This window comes from Podarcis gaigeae (genome assembly GCF_964106915.1).
Source record: "Podarcis gaigeae genome assembly, chromosome: 16".
NCBI classification, from domain to species: Eukaryota; Metazoa; Chordata; class Lepidosauria; order Squamata; family Lacertidae; genus Podarcis; species Podarcis gaigeae.
This window is the reverse complement of record NC_139693.1, coordinates 16,992,227-17,010,699: the sequence shown is the minus strand read 5'-3', so window position 1 is coordinate 17,010,699 and position 18,473 is coordinate 16,992,227. Positions and strand designations below refer to the sequence as shown.

The following is an 18,473-nucleotide window of genomic DNA, read 5'->3' as shown; positions in this document are numbered from 1 at the left end:
AAAGGCTGCTCTACACCAAATGGCAGCTCTTTCTCAGTCCTGCTTGGGAGAGAACCTGAAGGTTTTCTGCATGCAAAGCAGGCCCCCTTGTTCTCCTGCCCTCTGCTGCCAAGCAGCTTTAGATGGAACCAAAGTTGCTGAAGTTTGTGCCATTTCAAGTGGAGGCTTACTGGACATTCCCTGACTAAGCCAATTTTCTATATGTAGGGAATGCGCAAGGAGCCGTCAGTCCCATGAGCCTCTTAGCTGCAATCTGAAGTGATAGAGGGGAAGATTATATGTAGCCCAGTGTGTGCTCCCCCTTTCATCAACCACCAAACACAGCATTTTAAACTCTTGTTCAGTAGAAGGAAGAGACTCAACAATGAGTGAGGAAGCACTTACTTTTACTTAAGCTATTTGGTTTCACATATATAGATACAAAAAAATGGTGCTAAAAACTCAGCTCCACAACTATATACACCCCTCCCCATATTTCAAAGTGGGGAAGGGACATGATGAACACATTTCCTTCAGGAAGCAATGGACCTAGGCCCTCTGCGGGGACCCCGACCACAGTACTGCTCCGCAGAATCCTGAGCAAACATTTCTCTCCAATGCAGAAAGCAAAGACCTTTATTTGGTGATGGTGTTTCTGTGGAGGGGGAAGAGAGAGAATAATAAGTTAGCAAAAGGCCTGGATGCAGCAAGCAAGAGAGACGCCACCTGCCCACTCCTCCAGAGAATGGAGAAGCTCTTAGCTCCTCTCCCCTAGTAGGGAAAATGAAAGGGGTGGAAACAGCAGCTACGAAGCCAGAATCCATCTGCTTCAAGCCTCAGCCACACGCTTTCTTGTACAGATGGCTTAGGGTGCACAGCACACCATGAGCATTTAGTACTGCCCCACTCTCTGCAGATGTGATCGGCAAACTTTTGTGAGGACTGGCTGCTTGAGAGTGAGTTGTGGAGATATTTTCAGGACTTTATCAAGGCAGACAGGCGAGCCAAACAGTCAGCTGCAGAGTCGCCCACAGAGAAGGCTGCCTCCCTTCTCCTTAGCAGCCCTGTCTCTCTCACACCAGCCCCAAGACATCCCCTCCCCTCCCCCTGCAATTCCTTACGCATTCATGCTCTTCCCGCTGCCACTGAGCACGATGTAAGGAGTCTTCTGGGCCTTCTGCTTCTCCTGCAGCAAAGCCACCGTGCCCAGAGGGGTGTCACTGGAGCTCATCTTTTTCAAGAGCTGGAGGAAGAGGAGACAGATCCAATCAGGACCACTTCCCTCACCATCCCTGTACTCCTGCCCTCTGCACAATTCCTCACCCTAGTCGATGCCTCACACACTAATGTAAAGAGGCACATTTCAATGGCTGGTCAAAAGCTACCCCTCCTAAAAGGGGAAATGGGTGCCACACTTCAGCAGGCCCTGAAGAGACCAATCATTTTGGGGAACAGGCAAGTGGGATGGTCTCAGATCCTCCACGCTACTGGAACTGGCCAGTGCCTCCCTCTCCCTTCACTCACCGCCTCCTCGTCTAGTTTCTTCATGCGCCGCTCAGTCTTCATCTTCCCAGAACCCTTCCCGTGGAAGCGGTGAGAGAGCTGTCGGAACGCCTGGAGCAAGAAGAAGACCGGAGGGTTAAACAGCTTCAGCTGGGTTGGCTGCTGCACCTCAAGCAGACCAAGGCTGAGAACTAGGACCACAGATGCCTATTAGTTGAGACTGAGCCAGCCTTGCCCAACCAGCCCCCCCCCCCAGCTTTCACTAACCAGCCAACACACAAAAAATTCTTTTATCGTGCAGCTGCCCTATTGAGAACCAGTTACTCCCTCCTGGAAGTGAGGAAGCTGCTCCGTTAAAACTGCCTTGCTTAGTATTATTATACCATATGCATAGTATACCATAATATAAGCCACCTATCATACCAGAAGAGGGCTGATAGCCCTGCCTAGTAGTAGTACCTCTTTGGGTGTGAGTTTACGCCCAGTCTCATCTACATATTCTATTTTCACATCTGGCTTGTAACCGTCTTTCTCCTTGAAGTCCTGAGTGAAGCCCCGGTATTCTTCACGCCGGCTGTATTTGTCATCAATGGCCCTGTAAGGAGGAGCAGGAGGAGGGAACAGAGCAGCCTTAACCACACTGGTCCAGCCTGGCAAATACAGAGTCTTCAGCTCTGCTGGTTTAGCCACATCTAGAAATTTCCTACCCCAGGCTATCTGGTTCCAGGGATGTCCCACCTCCACCCTTTGAAGCATCCCGGTCTACCTGATTTAGCACTGGAGAGCCAGGAGCTCCTTCCCCCACCCACTAAGCCACTCACATTTTGTCCTCAATGCAGTAGACTGCCGATGGCAGCGACTTATTGGGTGCCTTCACTCTTGCCACCTTCTGTACGGTAGTCTCCAGCAAGCCTAGTGAGGAGGAGGAGAGAGAAAGAAAATGGACTTGCAATATCCTACTCATGCAGCCCTCTTGGAGGAAGAGTGCCAGCAGACACAAAATGCAGATGGAGCCCCCTTCTCTAGACCAAAGGAAGGCTGACCCACACACAAGCCTGCAGGTGGCAGGAAGGCTCTGGCCAACCCCTCACCCTACACACACACACACACACACACCAGCCTTACCTTTGTTTTGGCAGAGCATAAGAGCAGCCGCCAGGCCCCGGTTCACAATGGGCTCCTCGTCCAAGATGGTGGTGGAGGATGCTGAGAACTGCATAACAAAAAAAAGGGAGGGGGAATCATGCTCAGTTCACCCCACCTGTACTGACCCACTGGAATTAGACTCCAGCAGATGCCTTCAGCACATTTGGGTGGGAGATCCCTTGGAATCCCAGTTACAGAAAGGAAATGTATATCTTAGTGGATTCTGACTGAAGACACCATGCACTGTTTGCTATTCTCTCCTTTGATTTGGAGCCCACATGGAAATTCCTCTTGCCTGATCCTCAGTTGTATACAGATCAATAACTTCAGGAAGTAGTCGCTGAACTTCTAAGCTGATGGACAACTGCACATTACACACTTGGTAGCTACATCTGCACTGGAAGCTTAGAAACGTTCTGGCTGTATCAGGAATTATAATGTATTATATATCTAAAACCCAATGTTTTGTTCCCCTGCAGGATGGTGTACACGGTTACTGCCGGTGGTTCTATGGTTTCATATCTAGCTTTTCTTTAAATTCATGAACTGGGTTGGAGATTTTATATTCTATATCTTGTCAAGGCCTCTGGGCTCACTGCCGCTGCTGGCAAGAAGGGGAAGGGGTGCCAGTCCTAAAGTGGCTGCCAAGGAATCTTAGAGCACCAGCCTGGAACACCCCCCCCCCCACACACACACAAAAGGCAAACTCACATCCTGCTGCTGTTTCTCCTCATCCAGGTTGACAGTGCTCCAGCCAATGTTCTCCTCCCCGTCTGAGTCTGAGCCCCCGTTTGCTGACCTCTCGTCATCTCGCTCAAAATCCTGAGAGGGGATAAAGGGAGGAGGAGGAGGAGGAGGAGGAGGAGGAGGAGGAGACTGTGTTACAAGCCAGGGGAAGAGCAACTGCTCGGCATGCAGAAAGGACAAAACCCCAATGGCATCTCTAGGTAGAGCTGGAAGAGAGACCCCTCCCCCAGGAGAAATCCTGAAGAGCTGCTGGCGATCAGTGTGGACAGGACTAGATGGACTCACTCTAAGGCAACTTCCCATGTTATGGTCTTCCCTCACACTTTAATTTATTTAATTTCATAAAATGTATATACCGTTTGATTGTTAAAAAACCCCCTCAAAGCAGTTACAAAGAGAACATAACAATACCTGTAAAAACAGTTAAACAGAGCTATTTAAAACACTGACATAATAATGAAAACCAGCAATGAACTAAAACCACGTTAGACCACATTTCCGCATTCTACATACTTGTAATCTCCTTTGAGGATTCCCCTGCCCCCTTTTTTTTACAATCAAGCAGTGCGTACATTTTATGGAATAAATGAAAACTATCTCGCAGCAGTGAGTTCCAGAAATTAACGCTGCAGTGTGTGAAGAGCCATGGCTACATCAGACAGCTGCTTCTTGGAACACAATACTGGGAAGGGGGTGCTGGTTAGCAATTCCACTTGGGTCTCATCTGTGCTGAACAATCAGGCCAGCATCCCTTAGGGGCTCATTACCATGAGCTCTTCCTGGTCCTCGCGGTTGCCAGCCAGCCCGTAGGTAGGGATCTCGCCCAGCGTGCGGCAGAACTCGGAGGTGGCGTTGAAGACTATGGCCCCCTTCCGCTCCAGCTCATCGTCGTCCTCTTGGCTTCGGCTGGTCTCCAGCTTCTTCACTATTTCTATGACCTGAAAAGTAGATAGGCAGCGGAGGGTTAGTAACACTGAAGAGCTAGCTAGGGTCCAAAGGCCTCCAGGAGGCTGCCTGGAAAATGGGAGAGTACTTAGGGGTCAAAGAAAGTGAGATCCATTTGTGGGGACACTGAACACCTTTACGGAATTATGTGACTATGGTGCAGTAGTTAGTGTCGGACCAGGACCTGGGTGACCAAGGATCCACACTTGGCAATGAAGGTCACTGGTTGACCTTGAGCTCAGTCACTGCCTCATGGCCTACCCTACCTTGTAGGGTTGTTGTGGGGATTACACGAGGAAAGGGGGAAAACACATACACCACAATAAGCTCCTTGGAGAAAAAGGTGGCACGTAAAAGCCACAAATAAACAAAATAAACAATACACTGCTTCCAATCAAGCACAAATCTGTTTGGCCTGATAGTCATATGCATGCATTGAATCCTAACAACAACAACTTATTACTTGTACCCCGCCCATCAGACTGGGTTGCCCCAGCCACTTGGCGGCTTCCAGCAGAATGTAAGAGAATACACAATACATCAAACATTAAAAGCTCCCCAGTAAAGTAAAATTAGTATGCTTTGGATGTTTTGGCAGCATTAAGCTCTCTAGCAAAGGGGGCAGCAGCAGGACTGAGGTTTCTGAGTTCCAAATACATTCTGGTTTTTTCCCTATCTATTTTTTGTGTTTGTTCTGAAATTATGTTGTTTTTTTAAAAAACAACAACAACAACAATGACCTTCAGGAGATGGTCTCAGAAGCTGATGCAGAGGTATATTGGGTGGCTACCTAGGCCCCATGGCATCCGCACTTCTCCTTGCCCTTGAGGTGCCAAGGAGAAACTCTTGCCGCTTTACAAGGTCAGCCTCTGTGGCAGCTGGATCCCCTCCGCTTCCTCACCTTTTCCCCACTGTCCTTCAGCTGCTGGATCTGCCGCAGCTTCCGCCCCTTTTCCAGCTGCTTCTGCAGCTCCAGTTCTGCCTCATCCTCCTCCAGGGCAGCAGGAGAGTCAGGGCCTGCGAGAGCGTCTTCTGTCAGAAAGAGGGGGAGAAAAGGAGGTGAAAAGGTCTTATTTCCACAGTGTTTCACCCTGGATTCCCCACCCTTCCACTCAGAAAGTTCTGCCTCCCAATGGACCATGCCTTTAACCCTCACCCCCAAGTTTCTAGGTTCAGCCTTCCCCCAATTTCGCACCCTCCAAATATTTTGGACTACCAACTCCCCCTTTCATTTTCATTTCACTTTCAATTTGTATGCCACCCTTCTACACTGCTGTTATACACAACACAGTTTACAAGCCTGTTGAAACAAAATGTAAAAAGAAAGACCACACATCCTAGAACAACCCAACCCAATGCAAATAAGTCATAATGGGGGGGGGGGGGAGAATGATTTTACAATAACCTATCAAATAACGTAGTATTCAATGATCCATTTAGAATACAGGCAACTCCCCATTTGCGCGTGAACCACTAATGTCTGTGCCATTTTGGGCACTGGAGGGGGCAGGGCGGGGGGGGGGGAGGAATGGAGCAGGGGCAGAATGGGGCAGGCTGTGCGGTGCCACAGATGCAGCCCCCACGTAAATGGGGAGTAGCCTGCATAATAAGATGGACTTTCAAGGTACAGTATCCAAAAATTATAATTAAACCAAAATTCACTCTCAACAATTGCAACAAATCATTATTAGACTATAATAAATAAAAATAACATAAAAGTAATACATAAAATAATATATAACAAGATAGCTTATAAAATTACTCCCATCAGCAAAACTGTGTTGGCCGGGGCTAACTGTAGCTGGTAGTCCAAAACCTCTGAAGGGAGCAAGATTAAGGCAGGCTATGCCAGAGCCAGTTTATGGGGCAGATAAGGCCAAGGGAATGTGGCCCTCTACCTGAAACAGGTTCTCCATCCCTGTTGTAAACCAACCCAAACACCATTGGAAGTCAAACAGAATCCATTCTGGAAGTTCATTCGACTTCCACAATGTTCGAAAACCAAAGTGCGGCTTCTGATTGGCTGCAGGAAGCTCCTGCAGCCGATCAGAAGTCGCAGAAGCTCCTTGGAGGTTCGGCTTCACTTCCAGGTTTGTGGCATTCGGGAGCCAAAACGTTTGAGAACTACCGTAGTTTTCGCTCCAAAACACGCACTTTTTTGCTCCTAGAAAGTAAGGGAAAATGCCTGTGCGTGTTAAGGAGCGAATGCACGGATCGGAGCCATGGCTGCCGTCAGTCAAGCAAAGCGGGAGCCGCTTGCAGGGCTTCTGTCCCGCTCTCGCTTTGCTTGCTTTAAAGCGACCTGGAGCCGGGGAGGAGGGAGGGAAGGAGAGCCATGGCAGCAAAGCGGGCAGCAGCCGCTTACACGGGAGGAGGGACAGACGCTAGCAAAGGTCCGTGAGCTCTCTAAACAGAGGGACGGCAGGAAAGATAAAATTTAAGCAACCAGCAGCAAAATAAAACCAACCTTGAGCTCTGAGCCACGCAGTGAAAACCAGGAAGTTAAAGAAAAAAGGCTGGGGATGAGGGAGAGGGGAAAACTTCGCAAATCCCCGCGTCTCAGCTGATCCGCTGGGAGGGAGCAGCTTGTTTTCAGGCAGGATAGATTCGAGCATTGTCTGGGTCCTAGTGCCCCTACCCCTTTTTTGTGCTCCATTCTATTGCTGCTGGTGGCTGCTTATCACTCAGGCTGCAAGGAGGAGCGCTTTTACACAGCTAATGGTGAATCCCCTGCAATCCAAGTCCTCCTCACTTGCTCAAATCTATTCTGCCTCAAAACAAGGAGCGGAAGGAAAAGGCTGCAAACTGTTAAATGGAAAAAACCCAGGCACAGGGCAAGTACCTTAAGTATACCTTTAAAGCAACAGTGCTCTTTCCCTCCCTCCTCCCCGCTCAGCTCACCGAAAAGCTCCTTCTCCACGCGTGCTCCTTGTCCCTTGAGTGCTTTTCCTTCCCTCCCCACTTAAAACGTGGTTACAAAGCATGGATCCACATGGATCCTCAGGATTTTTGCATTGGGCTACCCCAAACTCACCATCAGATCACATGTCTGTGGCCACAGCATGAACCATAAAAATCATGCACCCACTGTTTCATTCAGAATATTTTTTTCTTGTTTTCCTTCTCTAAAAACTACGTGCGTGTTATGGTCAGATGCGTGTTATAGAGCGAAAAATACGGTAAGCTGTTCAAAAACCAAGGTATGACTGTACAGAGGTTTTTCCAATTGTGTAAAAAAACACCACAGGTCTAAAATGAAGAAAATAAAACACAAGACACCTTCAGCCAATCTTATGCACTTTCCTTTGAGAATGCCTCTAACCCCCCTCTCTTTCGGCCACCCAATGATTCCCCACGCAGACTCACCATCTTCACTGCTGATCTCCATTTTCTCTACCCGAATGTCGTCTGACTGGGGCAACTGCTCTGAAGCTCCATTCCTGGCATATTCCGTGTAGCCCTCACCATCCTCCTCTTCCTCTTCTTCCTCCACCACGGCAGTCTTCCTCCTCCTCCCCCGGCCACGAGCCCTAGAGAGCCATTGCAAGGGAGACATTGAGCACAGGAAGCAGTTCTCTGCCCCAGAGGTGATGTGATCACAAGCTGTGGCACCCCCGACCTAGCACGGAGACGCTTCTTGGGCAGAGGGGTCTAGGAGGGATAAACCCCCTGCCTGCTCACCAACTGAGGTAACAATGAGAGGTGGGAAGCAGCATTCAAGAGCCACAGAAGACTTCTGCAGCCCCTCCCCTGCTCAGCCAGCCCCATTCTGCCCCTGTTACCTGGAGCCAAAGTCCCTCTCACTGTCCATGCTGCTCAGCGGCAGGAGATCGTCGGCTTTCACTGGCTTCTCCTTCTTGCGGATCTTCTTCACCCGTCGCTTTGTCTTCTTGAAAGTGACGTTCTATGGCAAGAAGCAGAAGCATCAAAAAGCAAGCACAGGCCTCTGGGAGAACTGCAGGCCTACCCTCCTGCTCTCACACAAGACTCTCCCACCCCAAAGGCCTTCTGCTACTCAAGGCTATAAAGCGAAGTCCTTGGGCCCAACATGCTTCTGGCATTCCCATCTTGAATTCTGGGCTAAGCCCCCAAGTGGAAAGAGCTCAGTTTCCTTAGGAAAGGAGTTTGCTACATGGTGTGGAGGAAGACAGGCCGTTTATATGGAAGCGAATATTTGATGCAGTTGAATGCAAAGCTTGGAACGTGTGCAGAGGTTTTGTGACCAAGATGATCCAAGGGCCTGGAAACAAAGCCTTATGAGGAATGGTTGAGGGAGCTGGGGATGTTTAGCCTGGAGCAGAGGAGAATGAGAGGAGATAGGATAGCCACCTTCAAATATCTGAAGGCCTTTCACATGGAACAAGCTTGCTTTCTGTGTCTCTGGAGGGAAGGACCCAAACCAACAGATTTGAAGGGGATACTGACTAAACATTAGGAAGAACTTTCTGATGGTAAGAGATGTTTGACAATAGGAACAGACTACCTCCAAAGGCTTTTAAGCAGAGTTTGGATGGCCATCTGTCAGGGATTCTTTAGCTGTGATTCCTGCACTGCAGTGGTGAAACTTTGGGTCTCTTCCAACTATACAATTCTATGGGCTGGTGTCCAGAAATGGAGGATACATTTGCACTTTCTGACTGCAACAAACCATTCATTCATCCCTTCCCACTGCAAAGGTCAGAGCTAAGGGAAGGAGACTCTGGAGAGGAGACCTCCCCACTCCAAAGGCTTCCTGGTGTTCCTCCATTCTTGTGCCCTGCTGCTGACAGCCTGTCGAGACCTCCCTTTCCCCCTCTTGACTTTTCTCACAACAGGAACTTTCCCCCTTGCCTCTAATCTTCCAGGGTCCAGGACACCTGCTCTTTCCTCCAGCCTAAGTTCCTAGGACTAAGAGCTGTGGACAAAAACCCTCAAGAAACGCCCAAGAACCACATGAGGATAGAGGATCCCTGCCTTACCATCTCCTCTGGTGAGAAGTACTCTGAAGCCAGGCGGAGGCCCGGCACATCCAGGGTCTGAGCCCGGTTGTGTAGGCTGTCCCGGATCTGTTGCAGCTCCCGCTCCCATGACCCGTCCGCCATCCCCACCGAGTCCAGCTTGAAGGACTTCTTCTTCTCCCCTTCGATCTCTTCATCGTACTTGGACAGGACACTCTTGTGCTTGTACTGGAGAGAGAGAAAAAAGAAGGGATCAGAGGAGAGGAGGGGGACTCACCAATGGGAGAGGAGCTCCAGGGGCCTGGAACAAGAAGGGGCTGGTGGGCAAAGCCGAGGGACTTGCCAGGAGGCTTAAGAGCAGCAACACTTGAAATCTCCCACGTCTACCAGCAAGTCACTTCCTCCCAACACTCGAGCCTGACCCCTTCATCCTGATATACGGCTGTGGCTGTAGATGCTCAGGAGGAAGGAAAAGGCTGCCCTATAAACCATCCATTCCTCTCCTTGGGCAACCTGAGCTACTACAGAGGGAGGGAAATATATATCTGTACCCAAACCTGGTGCCCTCTGTATGCTTTGGGCTTCCAGGTCCCATACAGTTGTGCTGTCTGGGGCTGCTGCAGCTCAAAGCAGCTACGGGGCAGCTCTATCCACTGCTGCCATGCCACGCCTATTTTTCTATCCCAATGCTGCATTATGTATATTCTGCCTGGTTCCCTCCCATAAACAACAAAACAAGGAAGCTCCCTTACGAGCACCATGTCGTCCACGCTCTCCTCTTCCTCATAGGGCTTGTATTCTGGCTTCTTCTTGCGCAGCTCCACGTTCTTCTTGGCTTTCTCGTTGTCCACTATGTTGACGTTCACCAGCACATCGCCGCCCTCCTCCTCCAAGACTCCTAAAAGGAAGCTGGCAGTCAGCGTGAAGTCAGCCGCTTCACAACACAACTCTTTCTAATGCTACTGACCAATTGTTGAACCCGAACTCTGTCTCATTGGATGCCGACCTAGACCCTCCCCTTGTACATAAGGACTTGCTCGCCATGCTCTTTACTGATGCCCGTTCAGAGATCTCCTCCCATTGGAAAGACCCCAAAGACCTCTGGCAGGCTGGGCAAGGGGAAAGCGCAGAAGGGTGGAAACGCCTTTTACTTTGATCAGAGTGAATATGTAGAATAAATCTCAAATGGACTTCTGCTAGCTCAACAGGGCTTCCCCCTCCTGAAATTGGCTTGGGGGAAGGTCAGGAGAACCCCCCAGAACAGGGTGTGGATGTTGAATTCCCCCCAGTTTCTGTGCACCCCAGAGGTTGGGTAAGGAGAGATGGAAATGCTGAGAGAGTGTTTGTGTCCTTGCATGAGAGGGAGGGAGGGAGAGACAGAGTCACAGATAGCACACATACGTATGTGACTGCATGTGTACAAGTGTGGGAGCAAGAGTTGCAGCCTGCAACCTGGTCACTGGGTGGAAAAGCCAAAAGGACATGCCAAGAGTGTTGCAAGCTCTGTCCCCCCACCTTTGTCCTTGAGCGTCAGGATGACCGTCTTCCCTTCCTGGAAGGAATCAATGGTGTGCTCTACTGTCAGACCCTTCAAATCCCGTGAGCTGTAGCTCACCTGCAGGAAAGAGTATTAAAAGCAGGCATCAGAACAGCCAAGGCAATCATCATGTTTCCTACAATTCTATTACAGTGGTGCCCCGCAAGATGAACGCCTCGCAAGACGAAAGGGTTTTCCGTTTTGGAGGCGCTTCGCAAAACGAATTCCCCTATGGGGTTGCTTCGCAAGACGAAAAAAATCTTGCATCCCCCCGCGGTTTTTTTTTCGCTTTTTTCGCCCTTTTCTTAAGCCGCTAAGCCGCTTATCAGCTGTTCCGCTGATAAGCCGCTTAACAGCTGATCGCTGGAAGCCGCTTGACAGCTGTAGCGCTAATCCGCTAAGCTGTCAATGGGCTTGCTTCGCAAGATGAAAAAACCGCTATATGAAGAGCCTCACGGAACGGATTAATTTCGTCTTGCGAGGCACCACTGTATTATAACTGAAGATTCTCTCCCTTTGATAGCATGCTCTGTTGGGACATAAACCCAACTCATGTCTGTGAGCTTGTGGGATTGCTCTCCTCACCTTCTTATTCTGCCCAAATTCCTCCTCCACGAGGCTGCTGACGCCAAACTCCTGATCCATCTCTTCCAAGAGCTTGGCCTGTTGCAAGGCAGGAAAGAATACAAAAAATGGAGTACAGCTCTAGATAGGAGACACTGAGAGGAAAGGAAGGTGTAGAGGTAGGGGAAGTATATGTCCAGTGGTTTGGGCAAAGCAATTGCATGTAGGAAAGCAGTTAGCATTCAGGACGGGTGAACTGGCTCCCTCTCTCCACCATGCCAGGAGGGCAGGACAGAATACTGTCTGCCAAATTTCCTGAAGGATGGCACAGGCATTGAATGGTACAACAGGCTCCCCGCCCCCTCCTCCTGTCAAAGTACAGTCAGCTCTCCAGGGTCTCAAAGGGGCAATACCAACCCTCTTCTCAGCCATATCCTTCTCCAGCTGCAGCTTCCGACTTCTTTCAATCCAGGCAGCGGTGTCATCGAGCCAGGGGTCATCTTCGCCAAGCGACTTGATCTTCCTGAGGGCAGGAAACCAGAAGAACACCCTGCTCAAAGATGATCACCCCAAGGATTCCCCAGTCACCCCAAAGATTTGAATGAGACCCTAAGTTTTCACCAAAGACAGGGTGGAACAGGAGGGCAAGAAGAGGACTTGGAGGAATGTGGCGTTAAGAAAAAATTAAAGCTTAACAATGAGCTAAGTCAGCTAGGGGACTTCACAAACCTAGAACAGAGTGAAAACTTTCCTTTAAGTGCTAGGCAGAGACCTTCTTTATTGTTACCAACTGCATTTCTGTATAAAATATAATCTGCCTGAAAAACGGTCTTCATTTCATAAGCCCCCAAAATGACTGCAGTTCAGTAACAAGAACCAAAGTTAGTAATAAGAAGCCATTGATTATTTTTTTTTTAATGACACGGCAAGTTTGGAGAACTGCAGCCATCAAACAACACCACAGAAGGACTTACTGATTCAAGCTGGAATCTGACGAAGAACTTTTCCTGAGGAACTAGAAGCTATCAATCTGCTGCTTGATCTCAGAAAGACTTCTCAGTGAAACTTATTGTTTGTTTGTTTTTAACAGGTGGTTCATCGTATTCATTTGGGATTTTGTGTGTTTGTAAAATGCTTGTGCTGTTGATTTTATGTATTAGCATTATATACAATAGATACAATTCTTCTAAAGTCTCTTTATTTAGTGTGCTGATTGTTGAGACTTTCTGCTCACTTTACTACAGCTGCATCCACCTGCACAGAGTTGGCTAACTGTTAATTATTTTTGCATTAATTTTAAAACCTGTTAGTTAATAAGTTGCCATCAAGTAATTTCCAGTTAAAGCAGGATACAAATATATTAAACAACTAAATAACTCAGAAAAGCAGCTGAAATGATGAAATTGCCAACCACTGGAGTCAGCCAAGCTGGAAACCTGACCTGCTAGTGGATCAGAGTAGGAGATCCAGGTCAGTGCCTCAAAGGAGATGTCCCTTTCCAAACAAAAGCAGAGATATCCCTCCCCAGAAAAAAACGAGGGCAGAATAACCAGGTAGGCCAAAATGGTGCCCTCCAAAGGCTGCGGGACTCCAGCTCCCAGCAGCCCTGGCCAATATGGCGAGTGATTAGGATGATGGGAGTTGAAGTCACACACACACACACACACACACACACACACACAGTTACATCTTTGATTTAGATAGAGCAGCTGAAAATGGTACCCTAGTTTCTGGTTCAGAAGCCTCTTTTCCTTGGCAGCAGCGAGTTTCTCCCGGATCTCCTCTCGCTGCTTCAACACTATTGGGTTGATGACCTCAGCTGCCACAGGGTCCTCCTTGCTGCCAGTTTCTGCAGGGCGGAAAAAAAACTGAGGTTATCAAAGGGCCATGGAGTATGGGAAGATGGCTGCCTTAGAAACAGTAGAGCTCCTCAGTCATCTCTTTTTTAAAAAGGTAACTGGACTAGGATGGAGGAAACCTCTTCTTACAAGAGTCCACTGGGTTCGCAGCAGTACCCAAGTTCTGAGCCACCGGTAGCTAAGGCTTACTCAAGCCTGAGATGGTAAATTGCACCACTTCAGGATGTACTGGCTCTTCAAGGAAGACGAGAACCACCTTAAAATGGAGCCTCCAAGTCACATCCCTTAAGGAGACCATGGTATCAAAAGCACTGGCAGGGCAAACAGGGAAAGACTCCCTTTGTCTGGTTCCAGGTACAGATCCCCCACCCCACCGCCAGATCTAGGCCCTAGACAGCAACTAAGGAGGCAGAGAAAATCGCCCAAGCACCAGCCCCACCTTTTACTTTCACCTTGTTTTATTTCTGAGAAAGGCAGGCTAGGAGCTCGGCTATGAAGGCGGGGGGACGGCGAGAACCTTCAGCACTCCCCACAGCCTCCCCACCCCACCCTATTTACTCAGCTAATTATTTACTGCATTTCTATCCCACCTTTTTCTTCAAAAAAGTTCAATGATGTGTTCGTGATTCTCACCCTCCACATCTTATCCTCAAAACCACCTTGCGAGGGAGGTTAGGCTGAGACGGTGACTGGCCCAAGGTCACCCTGTGAGCTTCATGGCTGAGCGGGGATTTGAACTCTGGCCTCCCAGGTCCTACTCTGACACACTAACCACTACACTACACTAGGACCTGTGAGAAGCCTGGGCAACCAACAGAGCCGAAGCGTGTGGGCTATTGTTCCCCTTTAACCAGCAGGCCATGCTTCCTCTTGCTTCAGCAGCCAGCAAGGGGGAGGCAAGAATCCTGGAAGGTGCAACAGCAGAGGAACACCAAGGGCTATTCTCTGAATGGAGTCTGAGGCCATGAAGCCATGTGGCACAGAACCCGGAATCACTCACCCTTTTTGACAGAATTGATCTCCAAAGGCTTCAGCCCAAGTTTAGCCCGAAGTTTGCTGTCGAGAGAAAGGCAGAAATATCAAACCCTGCTCAGCAAAGCACTACAAGCCACAATGACTCCATTGCCTAAGCAGCAACTTCCTGAGATCACTCTGGGGAGTTTTCTGCCCAGTTCCAAGTTAGCAGCTCTCTCTTTTTTTTCTTCAATAAATTTTTATTATTTTCTTTTCACAATCATTCTTACAGTACATTAATCAACATATAAACCTTTTTGCTCTGCCGAGCTTGTGACCTCCCTCCTTCCCTTCAGCTGGTATCCCTTATCAAATCCAGTCGTGTATTTTAATCCGAGTTAGCAGCTCTCAAATGCACCAGTTTTAATTAGTCAGCCCTGCACAAGAGCCAGCTGTCAAAAGATCACAGGAGGCATTGTCAAAGCTACAGGGATACAGAGTCAGGCTCTGTCACACTCACTTTGTCTCCTCAATGCTGAGGGAAGCATCTCCTGAGCTAGACTTTGGACCGACAACTGTTTGGGAATAAAGACAGAGAGAAGTTTGGTTAGTTAAAGCAGAAAAAAATATTTAGTCCAAGCTATGAGCATTCTTGCATTTCTCCCATCATGTTTAGAGATTCCAACCTTCTTCAAAGGCAATCAGGATGGGATTTACATGGGGTAGTGGGTGGGGAGTTATCGTTTTGTTTGCTATTACGTTATGTCTTTTTGTGTTTCTATATTTTAAATCGCCCCGTGATCCTTGGATAAAGGGTGATTTATAAATATAACTAATTTTGTTGTTGGCATCCTTTTGCCTCGAGAGATAATAATGGAGTGCACCTCTGGGGGTGAAGCCAAACTGCTGCACCAGCAGCACCAAGGTGAAATAATAACAACAACAACATAGGGACACAGTGCTTTGAAGCCCAGGTGGTCAGGACTTCAAAGAACAGTGTGGGGCTGTTTGAAAGCCATTTTGCAAGCAACACTACGTTACCCTTTGAACCTCCCAAGCATGGGGATGTTTGCAAAAGGGTTTTCACACACCACTGCACTGAGCTGTCACTGTACATGCCTTGTGCTCACAACCAACATAGAATCAAATCCCACCCCCATCAGCTGATGTCCCCTTCTATTCCAGTGATGTCAGCTGACTGACAATTGTGTGTGTGTGTGTGTGTGTGTGTGTGTGTGTGTGTGTGTGTTTAAATGGCCTCACAGGTTCTTGATCTCTGCTCCAATGCAGCTGACAATAAAACAACATTTAACATATTTAAGAAAATGAAGCAGGGCTAGTGACTAACAACTGAAGCGGGGGCTTTGAGTAAAATGTCGTCTCTATGGTCCTCAGATGTTCCTGCTGCTCTTCTTTATCCAAAAGTATTACTAAATATTGCAATGTACTCTGTGGGACAGACACCCCTGAAAAGCATGCTTAGGATTGTAGCCATGCATTCCCTGCTTAACTCCTGTCCCCCAAAATTCACTTCAAATGGCCCTCATTCTAAGCCAGCACAGGCAGGGCTGCAACAGGGCACTCTGACCCTATCCAGGCTCACAGTCTGCCTGAATTCAATGTCAGGGGAAACCTCTTAGAGCCATGCAAATGCACACAGGGACACTTAACATGTCATTCTCTTTCCTGATCATTAAGCATAACTCAAAGCAGAAGAATTATCATGATATATATTTACAAGAACACAGAATTGATATAAAATAGCCCTCCCCAACCTGGTGTGCTCCAGACATTTTGGACTACAACTCCCATAAGCCCCAGGCAGCCATAATCAAAGATGACATCAGTTTTAGCCCACAACACAGGAGGCTGCCTTTTGCCAGGACAGGCCACCTGTCCATCTTGCACTGAACAGCAGGGGCTTTCCAGGGATTCAGACTCAGGGACCCAATTAATACTTAAGGTACATCTCCAATAACTGATAATGTGCCGTGTTTTTCTAAGGCCTAAACCCCCACCCTCCTGGCTTTTAAATCAGTTGAGGACTGGGTTATTGCAGAGTAAATACTGTATTGCTACAGACTTTCCAAGGAAGAAGCCATATCCAGTCTGCTGCAACAAACACAAGGGTTTTGTGACACATTAAAAGATTAACAAGCACATTGCCCTTATTAGTTTTTGTGGATTGGAATCCACTTCACTAGGTACATATTGACAGGGAGTGAAGAGCCTTTAATTGTGTTTAACTAGGGAAGGGAAGAACCTTAGGAAGTGATGCTTGGTGATCCAAGCACATTCCTATTATCTACCAGTGAAGTGTTGGAATCTGTAAGGTGTGGGCTCTGCTGGAACAAAGGAATACAGAAAACTGTATTGCAGCCTTCACCAACTTGGTTGGTTTGGACTACAATACCACCAGGCCAATGGGAGTCGGAAACCCAAACATCTGGAGGGCCCTGGGCTGCTGCATTGGCTCATCTTTCTTCATGCAAAGCATATGGTCTGCCATAGAGTGGGTGGGTGAGATGTTTCCATCCTGCCTTTTTAAAAACAAAATCCTCTTTTATATTTTTTTGAGGTTTTGTTTGTTTGGTCTGTGTTTTTTTAATGTATGTGATCCTTCATGTATTTCAAGTCACTTTCAGTTACCTTAGTGCGGAACGGGGAAGAAGCGACCAACACATTTAACAAATAATGACAATTTAAAAAAACCCGTTGCCGTTTGAGAATCGGGATGGGCCGGACCCCCCCCCCCGCCTTCCCTTTGCCCACTTTCTCCCACCTGAGCTTTGGGCGGCTTCATATCCTTCGTCGCGCTTCTCCCGCTTGATTCGCCTCCCCACCTCGCCTTCCTGGCTCCCGCTAGCGGCAGCACGGCTTCCCCGGGAAGAGGCGGCGGTAGCGGTGGCCGCCTCATCCCCGCCGCTCCGCCGGCTGCTCCGCTCGCCCCGGCTCCGGCTCCGCTTGCTCCGCCGCTCGCTCCCGTTGTTGCTGCCGCCGCCCCCGCTGCTCCGATGCTTGTGCTTCTTGTGCTCGCGGTGGCGGGACGACGACGACGAGGTCCCGTTGCCACCGGTGCCGGAGGCAGGAGGCGGAGGTTCTTCGGAGGTCTCGCCCCGCTCCCGGTGCCGCTTCGACGAACCCATGGTCGCGGCTGGACGCTGAGAAAATGGCGTCTCTGCGAGCCAGAGGCTCAGGTGAGTGGCACTTCCTGGTTACCGGCGCTCCACTTCCGGGTTAAACGCGGTGCTTCCGGGCCGGCGTGAATAGGTATCCGGCGCTGGCTTTGGGCGAGAGCAGAGAGTTCCGGAGATGGGTCAAGAAGGCTTGTTTAGTCGGGTGGGAAGGTGTGAATTCATTTGCTGTTAACAGCTGCGTTTTAAAAATCATTATTTGTTGATATTCCTATTCTCAAACCTTTATTGGCATAAGTACAAGATTCCAATAGTGTTCAATACAAAATAAAAATAAAAATCCTGCATCTAAAACTTCAGTTAGTGTAACACAGCATTCACGAATCCTCATTGCGTGTTGCAGAAACCTGTCTACTATCTCCATCTTAATTTTTTGTTGATATGTGGCCTGAAAACTCCAGAAAAGGCAACTGTTTTAAATCAAACTGCAAGGGGATTTTAAAATCTTTCTGTCTGCCTTAACAAGGGGAAGGGGGATTTTAGCATAATTTGTATAACTGCTACTTGTTTGCGTGTTTAACATAATCTCCATAATCTTTTCTCCACCTTTAAAATGGGAGGCTGTAATTCTTTTAACTACTACTTCTCCCCACCCCCTTAAGCTTTTGACACTTTGACCACATTTGTTTCTTCATTGGCTTTTTCAAAAAATCTGAGCTGCTCAACAAAAATCAGTCCTAAACTGTCCTACACACTGTGTACCTGAGCAAGACTGCTAATGGAATTGGCAGGACTTACTTCTGAGTAAATATGTTTAGGGTTGCCTTTCCCAGCTGCACTCCTGTGCATGCTTTACTGAGACATTGCAGGATATATTTGTGAGTTAACATACTTAACAGCTATTGTGCAAGTGGCTTCAGCTAAGAATACAGATAAATGCAGTTAATCTTTCAATAATCACCAGAATAGTGTCTGTCTCTTGTGTCAGCCTTTCTTTACTTGAGAAAGCAAAATTTCTGTTTCAGATTATCACTCCCCTTTCTTTTATCATTTTTAGAGGGTGAATAGTGCTTGATTCCTTCTTTTAGAGGCTTAAAGTGCAATAATGGGGTTGGGACCCACCCCGATACCAGCATATTTTGATGGAAGTTCAGAACGTAAGCATTTC

General features: G+C 48.3%; 1 protein-coding gene across 1 annotated transcript; it reads right to left on the bottom strand.

Moving 5' to 3' along the window:
- Nucleotides 1-369: 369 nt before the first annotated feature.
- SART1 (spliceosome associated factor 1, recruiter of U4/U6.U5 tri-snRNP) lies at nt 370-17,400 on the bottom strand. Its single transcript, XM_083716584.1, has 20 exons — nt 16,954-17,400; nt 14,692-14,746; nt 14,218-14,273; nt 13,081-13,207; nt 11,776-11,881; nt 11,380-11,457; nt 10,773-10,872; nt 10,010-10,155; nt 9,279-9,485; nt 8,103-8,224; nt 7,687-7,850; nt 5,222-5,352; nt 4,143-4,313; nt 3,340-3,450; nt 2,608-2,695; nt 2,304-2,394; nt 1,942-2,077; nt 1,504-1,593; nt 1,101-1,222; nt 370-634 (listed from the first exon to the last, which is right to left on the bottom strand). The coding sequence occupies exons 1-20, from the start codon at nt 17,315-17,317 to the stop codon at nt 616-618; spliced, it is 2,484 nt and encodes an 827-aa protein (XP_083572710.1). The 5' UTR covers nt 17,318-17,400; the 3' UTR covers nt 370-615.
- Between the last annotated feature and the right edge of the window lie 1,073 nt (nt 17,401-18,473).